The following is a 22,158-nucleotide window of genomic DNA, read 5'->3' as shown; positions in this document are numbered from 1 at the left end:
AATCATACAAAACAATTTTTCAAACAAACAGACATTGGATTACTTTTACATATAACTGAAATGCAAAAAACAAAAAAAAAAGACTTTAATGAAAGCCATATACCAGTGAAATATGATTTGCCCTTAATCTTTAAAGATAGTATTTGCATGAATTTTTTTTTTTACAAAATATACTATGTCAAGCCAGTATTAGGGTAGTGCAAATTCTCAGGCTCTGATACATTACTTTTACACACAGCTTTATTTATATATATATATATGTATTTTTTACTAGTTAATTTTACAGCATTATGTATGAGACCAAAGCCTAAATCTTTATAAAACAAATAGAAAAGGATAAAATAAAGTACTAGAGTTGGGTAGTAAGTGCTACTGTAAAATGTAACTGCTTTAAATATTTCTTTTTCTCTCTCTCTCTCTTTTTTTTTTAAAATCTGCGTTGCTTTGGTCACTCTGTTGCACTATACAAGCTATACTCGCAGCCCCCGACTCCTAACTTTAAGCTGTCATTCTTTAAAACAGTGATTACTCATATATTCCCTATAGATTTATAGAATTTACATTTACATATAACAGCTGCAATACAGTTCTTGACACAAAAAAGATAGCAATACAACTTTATGTATTAAAATTTTGTTGTAAAATGATGTGTATATCAAAGTGTATCTGTGTAATTATATTTTCGTTTTAGTTACTTTTAAAAAATGATCAATGATTACCAAACAAAAAAAATATTTTTTAGACACTTCAGCTTTTTTCTGAATTCATACAACCTCTGGTTTATGGCTCACAAACTCCCTTTGCAAGGCCTATTGTGAAACAATTAGAAAATGCGTCATCTCACAAACCTAGCGAGGAATTTGTAAAAAAATAGTCTCGTAAAATACGCTAAAATATGTGATTGGGATTTTTACCGCGTACATTTCGATTTCATGTCATATTAATGAAGCTGTTGGAAATGAGCGTTAAACATACAGTGGCTTGGTAACACACTCCGGATTCTGTGACATGCACCAGGTGACGACAATCGGCTGCATTACTGGAAATGAACCTTTAACCCTCTGCTCACCATGAGAGTTTTAATACTGTACATGGCCATAGTGGCTAAATAAGTGGCTGAATCTGGTCAAATGACCAAATCTAGTTGTGTTATTTTAAAATAACATTGTTAGTTCAATCTTTGAATGTTCAGTTGTCTTATACACTCAAACAATGGGAATTCCAGAAATGTGCAGGAAATATTTCACCCAAAAAATTGAATTCTGTCACTATTTACTCACCTCCGTGCCGTTTCCGACCCCGTATGTTTCGAAGAATCTTCACAATACAACAGTTCATAGAGACAGAAAAATAACAGCACGAATTTGGAACAACATGATGATGGGTAAATAATGACAGACTAATAATTTTTCATTTTTGAGTGAATTATTCCTCTCGGCTAGTAATGAAGCTTAGCTGGTGCAGACACCCTAAAGCTGAGTAACACGCGTAACAACGGGCAAACACACATACTCGAGCACGAGAACAACAAATGTTCCTTTTGTTCTGATGTTACCAAAAACAAAAAGTGGGTCAAAACTTGTGGGCCTCATGTGGGTTACCAGATTCAGAATATGCAGAGAATATTCCACGAACATTTCAATTAAAATGGTTTCCAAGGATGACAGAACATTAAATGCATGAACATATAATCCGAGGTGTCCGAGACGCACTTAAAAAAAACGCACAAAGACATGAACAGACCACAGTCGAGAGGAGGGGATTGCTGGGATATGCTAATCTGAATATGGCCAGAATGCACAGGAATTTGACAAAATAACCCTGAATTATCCACTGATTCCAGGACTTACCAAGTGCTGATGGTCATTTATGTTACGTGAACCTGAGCTAATAATTAACATAAAAACTAAATTAATTTAATAATCAATTGTCAATATAATATGCTTAAATTTCAGTAAGTTCACCCAAAGAAAAAGACTTAGCACTTTGTCAGTGCTATTTTAGTATAATTGAGATACTATTATGTATTTCCATTTTCATTGTAGTAAAATAAGGGTTTTTTTCCAATATCTTATTTAAAATATCAACAACAACAACAACAAAAATTCTCACCCTCATGTTATTCCTGTATGAATTGCTTATTTCTGTGGAACACCGATTATTATTATTATTTTTTTAAATAATGGAACCGACAAAGATTCATGAGCGAATGATTCAAATTCACGAATGAATGAATGATTTGTTTATGAATCGGACTAATCTGGTCCTCATCTTCAGTGAATAAAGACTTAAATTTAGCCTTTAAACCTGAAACGCACAACACGAGTGGTATATGAGCCACTCTAGCAATACATTTATGCCGCTTTAGTGTATTTTTTGAAGCTTGAAAGCTCCAGCCACCATTCATTGCAGCTGAATTGAAAATTATTTAGAATTTCTCCTTTTGTGTTCCATGGAGTAAAGAAAGGCATACAAGTTTGGAACAACACGAGGGCGAGTAAACGATGGAAGAATTTTCATTTTTGGGTGAACTATTTAAAAAAAAACAAAGAAATAACTTAGTATTTTGCTGCCAGTCATGGAACAGATCTCGATTTGAGTTGAATTATCATGTGGCATTTCCACGGTGCTGCATACATACTTGTTTTGGAACTTCGATGAGATTGAAAAACAAAAAAACTAAAAAAAGGGTCTCATGTTTCATGGGCTGCTTCATACTTTTGAGCACCTCAGAGGACCGTTAAGCTGTCACCCTACAGAGAACCATCGAGGCAGGCTTAGACAAGAAAACAGACGTGACGTGACGAATGGGAGTCGTCGACATAAAGTGTGAATGCCAAGTCATTGCGTTAGCCTGAGAAATGTCTGAAATTGATTCGCAAAGCGCAAAAAAGGCACATTTCCCTTTTTTTGATATACCTTTGTAAACATTTCAGCAGTGTACATGCAAAAAAAGAGAAAATATCACTAAAGTACGTCTTTCTGAAAGTCATATTCCGTCTGCTCCGAGTACATGACTCTGCTTTGTCCTTTGTCCTGCTCCACAAACATTTGTGAAGAGCGAACTTCACCTCTCTCCTCTGAGAATCAAGCAGAATTCATGCTCAATTCATTCAGGATGTTTGGGGGCAATCGGGCAGGTTGGACTGGCGCTGGTAAGGGAAGGGTGGCGTTAAGGCATTGCTATGATCTAAGGCAGTAATTTCTGATGGAACAGAAGAGGCTTGACACTCCCGTCTTTAAATTTTGGTAGCTGATGGCTGATGATCTCTGCCAACATCTCAGGAAACTCCACGCTCAGAGATTTATTCACAAACGTGTAGAAACAGAAGTCGAGAAGCCCCTCCACCATCTGTGGACAGAAGTAGCATTTCAGTAGAGCTTTTACAAACAATGCAATCGCAGGACAGCATGTGTCCTCAAAAATATGTTGTTTAGCATGTTTTATTATTGCTGCTTTGATTTTTTTTGCTGTTGCACCAAATCAAGTCATGTGGTGCAACCGACATTACATTAAACATTAAATAGTAGCATAGGGAGGACTAACTGCAGACCCAATAAGTCTTAAAATTTCAGATACTTTAAATTTTATGATATTTTTATTAATGTTTTGGTTTGTTTAGGTAGTAAAATGTCATGCGGTACAACCTCCAAGTTAATTAATCTAATTCATAATATGTGTAAAAAAATAAAAATAAATAAATAAAAAAAAATCACAATAATGACTAAAGTGTATACATTCACAAGTAGTGGTTGAACGATATATCGCCAAGGCTGACGACAAGTTTTTCAGTAGGGCCGTTACGTGTCGTAAGCGGGACTTTTATTTTGATAGCACTGAGAACCGTCTTCTGTGGTTTACTGTCTTTGTTGAACAGTCCTGACTAATAATAAAAAGGCAAACACTATAATCCTTTTTAAAGTATTCTCGGCATCCAGTTTCCCCGGAGGCGCATTGCTTGTCGGTTGAGTCATGTAAGGTGGTGTTCAAATTTCAGATAATCACAGGACTGTTGTTTCGTTCCTGAATGAATCAGCGATCTTCGGGAACATCTGAAAGTTGTAGACAGGTGTGTTTGAGCAGTGCCAGAACTAAACTCTGTAGGAAGGAAGCTCTCTAGGGACACGATTGGGCTTTACAAGATTATTCACCTCAGAAATAAAATTTCCTGATAATTTACTCAACCCCACGTCATCCAAAATGTTCATGCCTTTCTTTGTTCAGTCGAAAAGAAATTAAGGTTTTTGTGGAAAACATTCCAGGATTTTTCTCCATATAATGGACTACGGGACAATGGGAACCAACGGTTTGAAGGTCCAAATTGCAGTTTCAATGCAGCTTCAAAGAGCTCTACACGATCCCAGCCGAGGAATAAGGGTCTTATCTAGCCAAACCATCGGCCATTTTCTTAAAAAAATAAACATTTATATTCTTTTTCTCAAATAATTCTCAAGTCATAGTGCAGACAAACCAATCGAGTCAAGTCGAGTCCTGCTAAGAGTCAAGTCATGTCACAGTACCAAACAAGAAACAAGCAGCCTAGAGTTTATATTGGCCACGACGTGCTTCCTTAATTTTACATTTATACCCTAATATTAATAATCATTTATTATAATACATATTTATAATTAGAAATGTATCAAGTCCTTAACTTTGCGACTCGTATCAAGTCACGTGACTCGAGTCCCCCACCTCTAGCAATAAGTATGTAGGCCAAACATTTGCAATGTGCTGACCACATGGTTCCATACGTGCATGAAGCGCTTCTGGCCTAGCATGTTTTTCTCTCTTGTACACACAATAATACCGTCAGTGCCAATAATGTCTCTTGTTTGTGTTTGCTGATTGTAAGAGATGCCCGCTTACCTCCTGCATGGTGTCCAAGAGCTTGGTGAGCTGGTAGAACCTCTGCCAGTTCTGGCTGGAGTTCTCCTCTCGTTTAACAATGGCTTTTCCCAGCTCCTTGATGTACGACATGCGGATTTCATCAAACACAGTTTGGCTTTTAAGGCCATCCTTTGGTACTGTGAAAACAGATGGGGTCAGGATTAGACGTTAACGTTACATTATTGCCTTTTAATCAGGAAAATATTCCAAGGAGTAGCAAAGTCTGTAAGTCATTATGTCATTAAAGAATCAGAATTAAACGAATGCCAATACTAAGAGTGCATTACACTCAGGAAAGCTCATTTCACAGATAGGAACATATTAACCATGTCAGAATTGCCCTACTGACTTAAAATCTGCACATCAATCTTCATGTTATACGTATATACAGTACACCTTTCTGCTGGGACACACCATAAAGCTTATTAAAAGAGACTACACCATGTGTGAGGGTTCCTCTTGCAACGGTCCTACCGGTTCACATACAACTCAAAGGAAAGTATGCAAAGCTGAGTCCCTGAGGCGTTCAGATCAATGCCGTATCAGCCAGGGATTTGAGGCCTAGGGATGCTGGATTCCAGCCCAGGCAAACACGAACGAACCTATGCAAAACGCAGAAGACGTTGATAGTCTTGGTGGAATTACATCCTGATCTCCAATCAGATAAGACAGCAGGACTTCAACATAGAGAGATCTGAGGCTCATCGGAAAGTACGACATCAGGATATTTACTGAATTTTAAGTAGTAGAAACTATTGCCAACTATGTTTAAAACGGTACTGAAACAGAACGCAAGCATGCAAAGTGTTCCTTCTACATTGTTCTCATACAAACCTTACTATGTGCATGTTCAATTCAGCAATTGGTGTCCAGTTATCATCTGGGTTATTTTGCTAAATCCACCCGACTTTTCATATCAACGGAAAAATATAGCGGGATAACCCGGCTTCTCTCGAGACTCCCCTACTAGTTCTTGTAGGTGATTGGTTACAAGGTAGTTTGTGACGTAAGAAACACGGGCGATTTCAAACCTCGTTTTTGAGACTGTCTTTAGTTCACTGCAGTTTTAAAGAGAAAACACTCAGCAGAGTCAGCAATGTTGTTTGACTTTATGAATTTGCACATGGTTTGTCTTAAAGCACATTAAAAACACCACACAGACATATAAACAACATTAAAAACTTGATTTTCACCACAATACCCACCGTTTCAAAGGTATATCCACAAGACATAAACAATATGTCTGTTAATAGGACCTCACAAACCTCTCCTGTGTAATGTTACATAAAATTGTACAACTTTGTTCGCAGAATGAACTGCCATAAACCCTAAACGACTGTAAATGCGACGGTTTAAGGGGGTCATGAAGTGTATTTTTTATTTTGTTTCCTGAGGACACGTTGTAAGTAGGATTTTTACATCAAAAACTGTAAATGTAGAAACAAAAATAAAATGTAGTACCCTGATTTTAGCCCTTTGATTTGAGCACTCTGTTTAAAGTTTTCTCTTTTGAAAACTTGACTAGTTTTTACTATTACAGCTGCCGAGATTAACTAATCATGGAAAGTCTTGATTACAGAATTATATTTAAATAAATATACTCTAAATAAAAGCTTGCAGCACTAGGCAGTTTAGCCAATCACAGTCATGTCTGTTAAGCACACACATGAGCTCACTAGTACTACTTGACTTTACTTAACTTTCACAAATACTTTAATCATAAAACTAACACAATGCAAGTACGATGTAAGTATCAGATATTCATTGATCAGTGTAGACGCTGTCATTGATCATAACCGGAGTTTTGGCGAGTGAGGGTTTTGGAAAGGGAGCCTTACTTTTTTTCAGAACTCAACCTCACACTGAAAGCCCTGCACAATTAATTTACATATTGCAACTCGTTATTTATTGTTTGTTTCATATTTGTCTGTTTTTAGTTGTCTATAGACCTAATAAAGTTACTATTTTTGAAATGTTATTGAAACATTGTATTTTATATTATAAAAATATTCTTTTTTTAAATAATATATATCTTTTTTTTTTATGTGTGGCTCTTTTGGAAAAAAGCATAAACCAAAAATAAAAAAATAAAAAATGTCTCTTTGGTCAAAAAAGGTTCCCAACCCCTGGTGTAGGCAGTCTTGTGCTGATGCATTCGTTTCTATTACATAATAAAAAAAAAGTAGAAAATCATCATTGTGACAGCCTGGTTTCAATACAGTTTTTGGACTAACAAGGAAGTTTTAAATTCTGAAACTTGTGTAGTACAATGACCTCTTAGATGTGAAAAGTTCAGCGAAAATTTTGATTTCTCAACTCATGATGAATGAAAATGAGGAACCAGTCGAAAATGTATTCTTGTAGTAATCAACATTATGTCACAAATGCTGTTACTTATGCTTGTCTTGAACTCAGAATATTCATTTATAATTTTGTATCGAAAATGTTTCAACATTTGGCTGTCCAGTAAAATAATAAGTCAACAAAGGCTGTTAAAAGTGCACTTACCCTCAATTCATTCACAACGATTTGTAATGTAATTAAGTGTTCTTTTTATAACTAAAATTTATGGACATAACACTTAATTTAACAATGTAATGATGTTCAATTATTTGTTTATTATTATTAATATTATTATCAATTAACAGTTTATCAAGTCAAAGAAATTACATTATATCCAATTTGTGTTATTATGCACTATATAGTAAGCAATTATATACATATTTTAAATTAATATCATCTGTGTGTACTTGGTTTAACTATTAACCGATAGTTGATAGAGACCTGATTTCAAGGGAGGAGATCGGGTCATTCGTCACATAAAACAAAATGGAAAGTCGAGAGCATTGCATTGTGGGACACAGTATTCCATGCAGTAACACACTGAACACTGCACTGGGAAGGAGAGGTCCAACTCTGCTAGATGAAATATGTCTCTGTGGTACATATGATACATATGTCATTTTCAGTGACACTAGCTCCATCCACCTATTTTTATGCGCATTTATGGATATCACATAAAAAAAAAAAAACTCTGAATGGAAACACAAAAATGCGCGTAAATTCTAAAAATGTGCATAAAAAACGTATGCGCAAAATTGAGTTGCATAAACTTTTTACCCGATAAGACGATATCCGATGAACTACGACGGAAACACATTTACCGAATAAATTTCTTGATGCACATCAAAAAAGACATGTGACATTGCAATGGGACGCATAACTGTCTTACAAGACTGCATTCCCAAACACCAGGCTTCTACCTCAAAAAGCAAAATAACTTTATTGCGTAAAGTCATTTATTATATACAAAATTATTACATACAGTAGCTTCTCCTACTGCAGCAACTTCCATTTTTCTTAGTAATATTTAGTGCCAGTTTATCAGGAAGTGACGATTTTGTTCTCTTCGGCCCACTGGATGGAAACGGTGCATTACTTTCAAATGTTTTATGCAAAATTCTGATTTTGCCCACAAGTTAAATTTGCAACTTTGGATGGAAACAAAGCTAATGTAGAAATGGTTCAATAAAACCAGAGAAATTACTTCATGAATAAAAGCCATTTTGTTAAGAAACAATAAAAGTGCATCCTGATGTTTGCTTTTTCTAACATTCCGGGATTATAAGAAAATAAAAAAATGTATTTAAATATTTTATAAAAAAATATTTTTATAGACAACCTGTTGAAACTCAATTACTAGAGTTTATCCAAGGTATTATATTAACAAGCATATGCGCCAATAAATAATATACTGGTTACACTTTTACATTTTAATAATTATACAAATAAATACTTACTCTATACTTAGATGTAAGGTTAGGGTTTGGTTTAGGGTTAGTTGTTTGCTATTATGCATAATTTACTGTTATTACTATAGTACTGTATGTACATGTAAGATGTGTAACAAAGACTTCTGTCACCATATAACCAATATACTATGGAAAATCTGCATAGGACAGTAATACAGTGGCCTCAAAATCTATTTGGACACTGAAGTCACATGAAAGCATTAATTCACCTCACACAGGCAATCCTAGGAAAGTATCCACAGGTGTATTCCTTCACATTAATTATGAACATGTTCCACTGTTGTCTGATAAAGTGTCCAAACACATAAATTATGCATTGTTTTATAATTTGAAACCACAAAATTGTGAAATATGTGCTTTCTTTAAAATAAATACTTGACATTCATGCATTTTTCAGTATGACTTTTTGAGATCACTGTAAGTGCGATATACTTGTGAATTGTGATGACTGCTGGTACAGTACCTGTGCTGAGGAGGAGAAGCACCTTCATGCAGAGATACTCGTCGTAGGACACCTGCAGCCGGACCAGCTCACTGGCAATCTTCAGCATCTGGTTACACTGGTCACCCATGTAGGGCAGTTTCATCCTCTCCCTTTAACACACACACATATTTATATTCTACATGCATTTCACAGCACCAAAGAGAGAGAGAGAGAGAGAGAAAGCCAAACATCATGGCAGACAAAAGAAACGGTTCAATCATGACAACTTGAAATGGTTTAAGCATGATAATGAATAATACAATGTTAATGTATTTGGTCTTGGCGAACTAGATCTTCTCTGCTGCTGCACAAGTATGAACTTGCTTCTGCTAATAGATACACAGACACACTGCTGTGAACATGTAAGATACAGTATGCTGCTGCTGCTGCTGCATAGATTGGGGTAAATAAATCCCGTAGCAGATCTAGGCAGGTGGAGCTGGGGAAGCAAACACTGAACCAGACTATTTAAATGTTGGGCAAGCAATCTCATTGGCTGCAGGATCAGCTGAGACAGCCATGCGGTTTTCATGTAAAGGACAAACAACCTGCGCCATCTAGAGTTTTATGACTGAACTAGATATTTATTCTAACATCCGATCATTTTCTCTTTGACATGGACATAAAGCAGCATGCCTGTGAAATTATACAGGTTTAATTGGATTTATTGACGATAGGATTATATATATTGACAGAAAAGAATATGCAATATAATGTGCAATTCCCAAACTGACAAATGCAACATGTAGGATTTGCATTTCCTAGTTATGCATCAAATGTTTCAGTACCCAGAAGCTGTCATTTCTCATTCCATGCAATACATATGACTTGATAATATAAATAAAACATCTTGTGTAATTCTTGAAATGCATTCTTTACTTTGTTTTGTATTTTTATGACATTTACGAAAGCAACACATTTGGAATAGACGATATTCCACTGAACATGCTTTTTTTTTTTTTTTTTGCATTATAAAGTTGAACAATTTATTGTTTAAATATTATTCACTTTTGAAAGTTTTTGTATATGTTATTTTAGTAATGCAAATTGTATTATATATGCAATAAAGCTCCCAGGCTGCTACAATAAGCATGTCTGAGAAAGAACTTTTGCGAAGTTCAATGGATTGAATCTGCACACACCATGTTCCATGCACTATTAAATTTAGGACCAGAGGTAACATCTCAAAAGTCAGCGCACAACCCTGCTTTGCTCATTATTCAGATATCAAAAGACCTAGACTTTCATTAAGAATAACCCAAAGGAAACACTTACATTGAAATATAGCACATATAAAACTTACAAGACAGGTCTGGGGTTTTTCATCATTAAACAAAAGTTTTAAAGTCCATTTAAAAAGACAAAAAAGAAAAGTCTGATAACCGATAGAGAAAGATAATTGACTTATGGTGCCAGTGTAAGTCTGGAAGTTTGAAAATGGTGTTGAAAACCACATAACCTGTCATTTCAAGCCTAAACATTCCAATTGTGGGTAGTAAAGGTGGGCTCACTCATTGATGACGAGGTCTGGAGCGAAACACAGCATGCCTCCATCACACTGCTGGTAGGATCTCCAGCCCAAGCCGAAGGACATGAGGAAGAGCCAGGAGCACTGCAACAGCGTCATCTGGTCATCCAAGTGCAGGTTTCTGAAGCCTGAATATGACAGGGACGTTAACTCTATAGGAAGTATACACTCTTAAAAACACCATTGCTTTCATGACATGAAGAACATTCTCTGCTGACTGAGCCTGGGTTCTCCCAAGGTTTTTTTTTTTTCTCCATTCTGCCACCTGATGGAGTTTTGGTTCATTGCCACTGTTGCCTTGGCTTTTGGCTTGCTTAGTTGGGGACATTTAATATTCAACAATATTATTGATCTGTCTCACTTAAGGTGGACGATGACGCAATTTTCTTCTAGAAACAAACTTTGTTGTATTATTTTCATGTTATCACTGTGAAGCTGCTTTGATACAATCTGTATTGTAAAAAGTGCTATATAAATAAAGGAGACTTGACTTGACTTGAACCAAAGAGCTGAAAAGAATCATCGAAGGGCCTTGTTTCAAAATGTAAAATGGTTTGAATTACACTTTGTTTTTGAGACTCAGCCTGTACAATATTATACGACCGCTCTTGCTTCAGATCTCTCTGACGCAACTTCATAATGACATCTGTTTGTTCTGATTTTGACATGATTTTGATGTCACTAAAATCAAAACCAAATCTTCTTTCCTGACATCAAAACCCTCCAAAGACACTGGGCTTTATTCATGAAAGTGGAGCAGAACAAATTTGTGTAAATTGTTCATGAAACCATTGTTACATAAAATGTCAGATTCAATTGAATGAAATAATAATTGGGCCAGATATACATCACATAAGGAGACAGAGAGAAATCTATTTCTTTGAACTTCCACATGTGTGTCATGTTTTCAAGTCGTGGGCTAATGGATAGAGACTGGAAACTCGAAGGTTGCGGGTTTGATTCTCGATACTGGCAGGAAATGATGAGGTGTTCTTGAGCAAGGCATCAAAGCCCAAATCACTGCTCTGGGTGTGTGTGTCCACGGTTTGCAGTGTGTGTGTGTGTGTGTTTGTGTGTGTGTGTTCACTACTCACTACTCCTAATGTGTGTGAACTAACTTGGATGGGTTAAATGCAGATGACAAATTCTGAGTATGGGTTACCATACTTGACCTTCACATCATGTCACTTAAAAAATAATGACTTGTGTTGTCAGAATGCTAAAATGGCTATAGTATAATGTTTTCTTCTATATGTCTCTTTAAAGGGAATGTACAGCTTGAAATGAGTTTGCTCAATCATGTGGTTCTTTTGTAATCCTCTTCCACAAGCATTTTTGCCCAGTAAGCCCATGACACACTGCCAGAGCAGAGAATATCATGTGCTTCTTTTCTCACGCTTTTAGTCGATGATGAGTTTCTAGTAGCCCATTAATTTGAAAATAAAGTAAAATAGTGCTGTCAAATCGATTAATCGCATCTAACATAATAGTTGTATAATAAAATATATGTGACATAAATATAATAATATATATACACATACATTATATAAACACTTATTTATTTATATATATATATATATCTATATTAGGGGTGGAACGGTACATGTATTCGTATTGAACCGAAACGGTATGGGCGTCATGGTTCGGTGCATGAATACACACGGAGAATACACGGTATAAAAATAAATAAAACTTGCGTGCAAATTAATTAATGTAATGCGGAACTATTGTTAGAGTCGCAGGTTCTTTAGGGACACCTAATCTGTAGCTCCGCCTTAGCTCTGAAGCTCCGTGGCTATAATGAACAGGCTGCGATGTCAAGATTGCAATGCTGGAATATGTTGTGTGTGTGTGTGCGTGTGCGTGTGCGTGTGCGTGCGTGTGTGTGTGTGTGAGAGAGAGAGACAGAGAGGCTCGGGCGCGATCGAACAGTGGAAACAGAAAACATACTCCGTCATTTTGTTCATAGGACATCATTCAAACTGCAAAGTGGTACACTCACTATATTTGTGTACACTCGCAATAAAACGCAACATTGTGCTTTTGTCAAACTGTAAACTCTTGTCAAACTGTAACCTACAACTGTCACACAACACAGTAAGTTACACATTCTACATTGATTAAAAAAGAAAATCAAATTTGTTTTTAATGGTAGTATTATTTTATACAGAAATAAATTATTTATAATTCAGATGAGAATAAAGTTAGTGTTAATTAAAATTTTAAGGAAAACAAATATATTGATCTGAAATATAGCAAATTAATTTTAAATTCATTCAGGTACAATTACCAAACATATCTCAAGGTCTTTTTGTCTTTTTATTAATTTTTATATAAATTATATAAAACTATTGTCAGTGAAACTGGTTAAACTGGAAACAAATAAACTAGTTCTATGCCTTTACTTTATTAATAAAACTCATTTAAAAAATACAAGGCTTAAGACATTTATTTTCCTTTGGTGGTACAGCCTGAGACATGCACAATAAAAAAAAAATGCCTTCTACATTTTTGTTTTGCTTTTCCCTCCATTGTACCGAACTCGTACCGAACCGTGATGTCTGAACCGAGGTATGAACCGAACCGTGACTTCTGTGTACCGTTCCATCATATATATATATATATATATATATATATATATATATATATATATATAAACACTTACATTTATGTTAGATGCGATTAATTGCGATTAATCGATTTGACAGCACTAGTTCTGACATGATCTAAGGTATGGATAATTCCGAGGGCTCACCAGGAAGGGCTTTGGCCCACTTGACTGCAGAGACGACTTGGCGGCCGCCCAAGCGGTTAAGTGTCGTCATGAGGCGGGTGGAGGTGTCCGGGATGGTGCTGTCGTAGCCCGAGTAAATGATCTCCGGCTCAATGGCTTTGAGCAGGGACAGCATGGTGGGCACCAGCTGGGGCATGGCCTTGGGAACCAGCGAGGACATGTGCTCATCGGGCAGAGCGGGCGCCTGCTCACTTGAGGACGAATGTCCCCGCAACCGCATTAGTTTCTTGTTTTTTCGAGCTGAAATAAAAGAAGAAATATTAACATTAATATAATGAATATTAACAACTCAATGAAGACATTGATCTAATAAACAATTTCATCTGAATGTTTAATATGGCTAGGCATTGACACAAATTTCATGATTCGATTCGATTTCAAATTTCCTCAAAGAAAAATAAATAACTCAACTAATGATGTAAACTATACAGGGAACCCCAGTTGGTACATCACTATATTATTAAAGGTTCAAATTAATTGATTTACACATAGGGAAGTTTTTTTATAACAACGTTTTAATAATACATTTTTAATGACATTATTATGTTTCTACTCATATACTTTTTTTTATATAAACATTTAAATGGTGGCTGCCATAAAAACATGAAGGATTTATTCAAACACACATTAAAATATTGAAGAACAGGTTAAGTAAAAATTCAATGAATATGCAATATGATGCATATATTTAAATGCTCCTCTTTATTTTAAAGGCACACTGTGAAACTTGTCAACCTTCATAATATATTTCCAAGACCCTTGTGATGGTACATCGACTTACAATAGGTTGAACGACACGTCTGCCAGAGCCTGACGGGGTCTGTATCGCTTTTACTGGCACTATGTAACTTCGGGGTTCGGGTAGTAACCCGAGCACAAAAAGAACTACAAAATTCGTGAGAGGCCAACCAGCGTTTGTTTTCGGCTTTCGTGCGCATGTTTTTGTCATGGGGCTGTTTACACCTGGCCACTTCATGCGTTTTCTCAGATGGGATAGCTATCCAAACGTGAAAAGACCAGGTGTAAATGCCCTCCGAAACGCATTCAAGACGGATTTGAATCCGATCGCTCAAACCACTTCAGGAGGAGGTCTGGGCCGCATTCCAGACGAAACTGGACAAGTGTAAATGCATCTGGTTGTTGAAACCACATGTAAATTGTACTCCTCTCAAAAATGCTAAAAATAAAAACGTGTGAGAGCGTGTTATAGGCTATATGTTATAGCCAGATATGACGACGCTACTGGAACACACATCACCGCAGATGAGCAACTGAGCATAGTCATCAAGAGAACGTGCAAACTATCGCAAATCAAAGTGAAAGTAAGTCGCAGACGCTTAACACACAATCATCATCATTAAAAGTAAAGACATGAAATGATCTTCCCAGGGCTGTTACTGCTCTCTCTTATTGCGGTCTTTGATTTTGAAATTTTAGCTGATGATCAATAAAATGCTGTTCATATCTGTTGCTTTCGGTGACGTGCACTCCATTAAATCTGCATACAGCGCGGGAATTGAAGATCGGATTTAAATCCGTTTCGCAAAAACACATTTATCAAATCAGATAGCTATCCGATCTGAGAAAACGCATGAAGTGGCCAGTAAATAAATCTCTTATTTGTAAACTTGTTTGCATTCTATGTTGTATGTTGTTGCGCTTGCTTGTAGTATGTTTTTTTATATGCTGTTCATTCATTTATTGCTGATAATTAGACCAGTCCAATAATTTCCACATATGTCTAGCTAGCTTTCGATTATCAGAGCTGTTAACAGACTTGCTAAAAAAACACTTGTTTCTCTTACGTGTTTTTTGCGTTATGTTTTATAGCTTGCCTCACGAACTAGTTTGCCAGCTGAACTCAGGTGTTGTGAGGTGTATTTATCACGTAGTCCTGAGGGATATCAGACGACGCTGTTGACGTTGATTCTTGCGATTATCATGAGAACAGTTTTTAATATCTCACATAATTATCAGGACATAAATAAGCCTAACGTAGAGGTTGTAAATAGTGTAAACGAGTACAATTTGCAAACTATTATGAAAAATTGCAATAATCATGTCTTCGGAGTCTATCTGTGCCTATTCCATGCCCGATGCAGGTACCAGTGTACAGGGTGGGGGGTGGAGGGGTATTTACGACAGTGCAAGTATTCCATAGCGACTCTAGGGGTCGCTGTTTGACAAAAACACAATTCCTTCACAGTGTGCCTTTAATTTTTCTACCTGATTAATGAGTTTTTGGGACACTGAATGGCTTTCCTGAGGTGTATTCACTCCATGTCATAATTAGCGTAGCGATTCTGAACGGTAAAAAGTGCTTGTAGAACTTGTAATTACAATGTGTAAACTCGTAATTTTCTGAGAGCTATGAATTGTACCACGTGGCCGCTGTACCACCTGACCACTGCAGATTTAAGATGTGTTCGACTTGAGGCGGCGCTGTGCAGACCGGAACGTGTATGACATCAAAGTACCGCGAGAGCGATTCGAAAGCATACAGAGCTTTATTTACGGTAATTACGACATGGCGTGAATGCATCACTTGCTTACAAGCTGTTTTATTGACCACTTTACGCGAATGAAACACTGATTGCGCGATTGCATGAGACATGGATTTCTGTAAGTTGTAATGTATCTCTTAACATACATTTTGTTATTCATTCATGTTCTTTTTTTGTTGTTGCTGTAACTAGTAAAGCAGAAGAGATAATCTGTTCACGTGAGCTCCGTTCTGTCGCTTCGCTTAAACTGCTATGTGATCTGTCGCGCCACATTAAAGAGCGCCAAAATTGTTTGAATTTCACAATAAAAATGACAGAATTTGAAAGCTGAGACTTTGTTTTATACCAAAAGTACCATAGCACAAAGCTTATTGCGATTTATTTGATTGGAAGCGATACGAAGCTTTGTTCATTCATCAACTGAAAACAACACAGACTGAAAGATCGATTCTTGGGATTTAAGTGCAGACACTTACAGTACATGACTAAATAGACTTTTATCTTTTATCTTGATACAGCCTTTGGGAAATTCATTCTCATATCTTCTGTTGCTGTTCAGGTTTTGTGTAAATGATTCAGTGACAAGGATCTCAAAGATGAATAACAAAGAAATCTAGTTTAAACCTTAGTGTTCATTTCAGGTTTCAGCATTTCAAAAGTTGTATCCAATGACATTATTTATACTACGGGGCTGTTGAATGCTTGAATCTGATTGGTTGCCGAACGTTCTAAGGTGTGCAATTATTTTCAGGGAAACGCACGGAAAATTTCAAAGGTCTTTACAGCTGACAACAGCAAAAAACAAAAAACATAACACTGACCAAATAAATAAATATAGTAAACAATAGGATAAAAACGTCAAATTATGTCCATGTTTTTTTTGCCACAAAATCACGTTTTACTATGTAAGGAAAGCATACTCTCTTTCTCCTGCTCTCTCTCCCACTCAAACACACACATATACAGTACGCACACACTCGCACAGAAAGGTGTTGACAGAGCTGCTCTGACGATTTTAGCAGTAAAATAGTTTAACAACTTAAAAGCTACATGATATTTCTCATTGGCAAGGTAATACCGGTGCTGTTCTTGGAGCAGATGAACGTACAGTTTCGCTTTTAGTATGACACCATTGAAAGACACACAGACTCTGGTAATTCACATACACTTAATCTCTTTCTCTCTCCCTATAACTGTATTAATAACTGCAATAGACTGCTATCAGTGGCTGAAGTGTCGAAATCTCTGAAAAGCCAGTAAACTCTTCTCTGTTGCTTTGTTCAAAAAGGCAACGATCTGAGGAATCATTTGTTGTTAAAAAAGCAGGTGGTAATGAGTTGAGTGACAATGTTCAATGTATGTTGAATATCAGCATTGTCTACTTTAGCAGCATTATTGTTTTCAATTTGTCAGAACAAAAGAGGAAGACAGTTACCTGCACAAAAGATGTCATTTTCAGATATTCTTTTCATGTTAAGTCTTTTCTTTTAGGAGGGAATGGATTTTGACGTTGTTAATGAAATTCATTCTGATAAAATGACTGACTGCAACCACAGGTAAATAAAGAAATAAAAATGAGAATAACAATGATAAAAACCTCTGCACAAACTGTCCTTTGGACATATTGGACCACACAAATAGTATAATAATTTGATTTAAACTTAGAACATATTCATTACAGAAAATGTGTATTCAAGGTAATTGTATGGATGTGTTTTTTTGTTTTTTGTTTGTATATACAGACCTGAACAAGCAAAAGCAGAAGCCCTCTTCAAAGCTAATTAAAATGAACAAATCCAGATTCTAATGTTCTATATTAAAGACAATGTTCTCAAGTGACAATGACAACAGAGAAAGAATTAGCATGTGCTTTTCTGTGAATTCTGAGATCCTATATGAAGGAATATTGAATCTTTCAAATTTTAGCACAGACTATATGAATGGAGCTTAATGCGGAGACACGAACACCTTTGTGTTTTGATGTGCGAACGCCTCTTAAAGGTTTTCTCTCTCATAAAATCGCTGTTGTTGATTGTGAGCTTACCATAAAGCACAATGTCATTTTGTCCCACTTTCTAAATGTTCTGCCATAAATGTTTCTATGGCAACTAAAAGCCTCTCTGGTACAACCCCAGATTTAGTTAGCAGCTACTGCATCAAGGTCTTTTTTTCTCCTGTTTGGTGCTTCACGCAAATAAATCATCCATAATTTTAAAGGCTTGCACAGAGATGGATGAATCCTGTCCAATATCTGTGAAGTACATCAGCACGCTGTCAATGAGGCACTGCCGCCTTCTTAAAGCTTTCTGGCCATTTCAGAACTTCCTTCATCTTTTGCACAAGAAAGAAAAAATCTGCACAAACAGTCTTTGGCCTCACTGTGTTTTCGCCACCTACTTAAGGACGTGCACTGGAAAAAATGAAAGAAATACTGGAACTATATTATTTGATGACATTTTATTCAGTTGACATTTCTCGATCACTCATGCGAAAAGTGTACCATATTAAAATTTAGTTTTTCCCTTCAAAGCGGTTCAATCGAAATCTATAATTTTTGGGAAACTCCTCACAAATGTCACTCCTAGTTACTTGCTGCTTTGCGCTCCTGTGCTGTGGCATATAAAAGGTCATATAAATCACTCAAGTGAGCCACATGACAACCGCTCGTCAATCCGTCAGAGCATCCTCACCTTCCAGATTCATGCCGGCCTGAAGACACTTGCGGAAGCGGCATGCTGGGCAGTTTTTCCTCCTTATCTTGTCGATAATGCAATCATTTCTTCCCGCGCAGAGATAGTTGTGCTGCCCTGGAAAAAAAAGATTTACAATTACAATGAGCGCCTCTGATGTTTGGGGTTATAGCATCACCTCCCTCATAAAAACCCAGATAGACTTTGCAGTAAAGTGACAACTGAATCCATAGTTCTGTAGATTGAATTTCATCTATTTCATCGATTGAAAAGTGACAAACTGATTAAGTGTCTTAAAAATAAAGGTACAAGTAAAACTAACTGAAGGAGCTTTCGCACCGGAGGAACCTTTTCATAGTTTCTAGAACTACTGGCGGAAGTTTTCGGCGTGTTCGCACCGCAGGAACTGTGAACGATTTCAGTTCTAGGAACTCCTTTTGGAGGAACTAATTTAGCTCCTATTTCAGAGTCGGGTCTAAACCAGCACTATACGACAACTCACCGTGACGTCACAACAATAACAGACGTTCTTCCGGGTGGCAAAAGCCGAAGCATTCCTATGGCAACGCTAGTAAATTGCTTGGAAGGGAGACCCACTGTCGGCAGTAGCCTAATCTACATGTCAACAGGTTGATTCAAAAACAGACATAGTTAACATGATCATTGAGGGACTGATTAACTAATTCAGGAGATACCTTGGTCAAAGTAGATGTAGCGCTAGTCTACTACCATACTTTTTAAATGAGCCTCAGCCTACCATTGACTAGTTCTTTTAGTGACTGTTGCTGTTTGACTAACAATATGTTAGGCTATGGTAGATGGTCTATTTCCCTGTTATATAACTAAAAAAGGCTCTGATCGTTTTCTGTTGCTCGGATCGGATGGCACAGATGTGAGCTTTTGACGGTGAAATGGATAGCGCACTGCAGCCTAGCGCAACTCAGCTAGGTATTCACTCAAACTAAACTCGCGGTGATGATGAAACCAATGTGGTACACACATCGATCATCCATCAGCAGTAGCCTACAACTATGTTTTGCTTTTCCTATTTCTTCCATTGACATTTGATCAGTAGCCTACATGACACTAGAAGTTCTGTCTCTTCCTTGTATAATACTTATACTTCAGGCAGTGACTGGCAATGAGTCTGATCTTCAAAAGAGACCTTAAGTTTACTAATATTAGTTTCGAATTTCCCCAGCTGAAGATAATTATGCTCTGCTATGATTTTGTAGATGTACAGTTTTGAGAATACACGAAGCAGAGGTGAAGAGCAAGCAGGGTTGGCAGGAGAAATGTAATTGTTGGATGAATCATATAATTTAGGGGATCATTAAGATTTCCTCTTAGCAGTTTTAATATTGGTTGTTTGCACAGTCTTGCTATCTTCTCTGTAGCACTACTTTTGACGACGTCCATTCACTTTAACCTCCTTCCTTTTTCTGAAGGAAATCGATAAAACCCTACAACCTTTTGCTGTATATCTGGCGGCGCAACCCCAAACACAACACGTTTTCGTCATCGTTTCAACTTTGATCAACAACAATGTTTTTAACTACGTAACTGTTTACAGTAGCCGGCTTGACTTCTTCAGTTGGTCAGTAGAAGCCGCTCGTGTTCTGCCACCCGGAAGTATCTTGGTGCCTATTGTTTACAAACATTCTGAAATGCCATATAGACCTTATGCGGCAGAGAAACGAGGGCGCCGCCATCTTTAGAATATTGTCTTTGAACTTCCGTTTTTGCGGTCGTTCTGTATATTTCTATGGCATTGCTGTCCAGGAGTAATTAGCTTTTGAAGTGTATTTACTTAATGTAAAGTTAACGAAAGTTATCATTAGGATTGTAATTTTTAAAGCAGATGTCTTAACAAATGTCAGTAGACCGGGAAGATTTTAAAACGAGCCGTTCATTCATAAATACGCAAGATCGCTGTGAAAATACAGTCAAAAGACAACGAACGGAGCGCTGAAAAGGAGCGGGGCTACATAAGGTATATAGGAACTATCCGTGGCGTTAGTGTACGCTGATTGGCCGAACGCACGCGAAACACCGGCACCAGTCATTTTTTTAAAAGGCTGTGTAAACACACAGATTATAGCCTACTGTATATATGTACTCCAGAAAATAACTCACTGTGAGCTCAGGCTGGCGTTCTCAGCGCCGTCATAATAAAGGTTCGCCGTGCTATAAAAATAAAAGTCACAACAACAAGCACGGCTTACGTCACTTCAGAGTTCCTACTGGCTGTGCGAATGCAACCAGGAAAACGTTCTTAGGGGAACCATTAGTTCTCGGGAACCATCCTGGTGGCTATTTCCTAGAACTATCCGGTGCGAAAGCCCCTCATAGATACAGTTAAATGCAGTGCTGACATTGACAATCAAATATGAGTATGTAACACTGTGAATAAAAATGAAATGATAAAGATATTCTGCATAACATTTCCATTTGTGTTTCATGGAAATAATAAAAAATAATACAATTCTTCTTAAAGAAATCATACAGGTTTGGATGACCTGAAGGTGTCCATGACATAATAAAAGTGTTATGACACAATGTTTAGTTTTGGTTGAAGCATCCCTGTAAAAAGCCATTCCAGCACATGCTGTACACATTATGAGAACATAACGGTCACATCTTTATTCATTTCTACAAACTTCTGAAAGCTTTAAGTCAGACACGCTTGGAATTATTACAGACTTGTAAGCCAAAACAGATGAATAATCAAACGCCACCTCTACCAATCTACTGCCAAGCACTCAGCCAAAGACCTTTGAGGATCCCTCCATTTGGTGTGGAGAACATGCCATCCAACAGTCTGTAGAGACCCAACTTACAGAACTGTTCATTTTGAAGCATTTCAAAGCATCCAATTTCCAAGTATATGCTGCAGTTTAAAAACAGTTTCTGTGTCTCTTTGTTCTATTTCTCTGTAACTATAACATTGCAGAGAGGTTGTTGTGTGACTATCTAATAAGAAGCTATACAGAATGTTCTCCAATTGTTATTTTTTACATTAGCCTATATTTAATAATGTATAGTGTTCTGCAGTTTATTTACTGTCTATTTGTATGTGTATATGAATGTACTATATGATGCATACATATGTTTGACGCTATGTTTGTGTACAACAACCTTGAACTTGGGAAAGGCGCTTTATAAAAAAACAACAAAAAAACAAACATCTTTATTATTATTATTATTATTATTATTATTATTATAAAAACTAACATTCCCAAAAACATTTTGAGAACCATGCATGGAACTGCATTCTAGTAGTGACAATTGTATTTCCATTACATCTGCATAGAAAAGATTGAGAAAACATATCCATTTATTATACAACATATCTATATTGAGATAATTTATCTTCGATTAAGCATATTTTTCACCTTTTTCCCCACCTGGATTCACTTCATGTCCAGTGTGCCCCCAAACTCTGCATTAGAATAGTC

The 22,158-nt window shown here is 36.7% G+C and overlaps 1 protein-coding gene across 3 annotated transcripts in view; it reads right to left on the bottom strand.

Moving 5' to 3' along the window:
- Positions 1-367: 367 nt before the first annotated feature.
- LOC311097907 (glucocorticoid receptor-like) overlaps positions 368-22,158 on the bottom strand; it is a 75,182-nt gene continuing 53,391 nt past the window's right edge. For 2 of the 3 annotated variants that reach the window (XM_084137903.1, XM_084137904.1), the window contains 6 exons: positions 18,701-18,817; positions 13,468-13,746; positions 10,696-10,840; positions 9,164-9,294; positions 4,868-5,025; positions 368-3,352 (listed from right to left, as the gene is read on the bottom strand). In XM_084137903.1, the coding sequence (XP_083994029.1) occupies positions 3,191-3,352; positions 4,868-5,025; positions 9,164-9,294; positions 10,696-10,840; positions 13,468-13,746; positions 18,701-18,817 (992 nt within the window). In that variant the 3' untranslated portion in view covers positions 368-3,190. Of the gene's footprint in view, positions 3,353-4,867; positions 5,026-5,319; positions 5,491-9,163; positions 9,295-10,695; positions 10,841-13,467; positions 13,747-18,700; positions 18,818-22,158 lie in introns of those variants that run through there. The other variant, XM_084137905.1, reaches the window with a different exon arrangement.

Source organism: Abramis brama (genome assembly GCF_963993115.1).
Source record: "Abramis brama genome assembly, chromosome: 15".
Taxonomy (NCBI): Eukaryota; Metazoa; Chordata; class Actinopteri; order Cypriniformes; family Leuciscidae; genus Abramis; species Abramis brama.
Note: the sequence above shows the minus strand (reverse complement) of the source record. Positions and strands in the feature narration are given on the sequence as shown.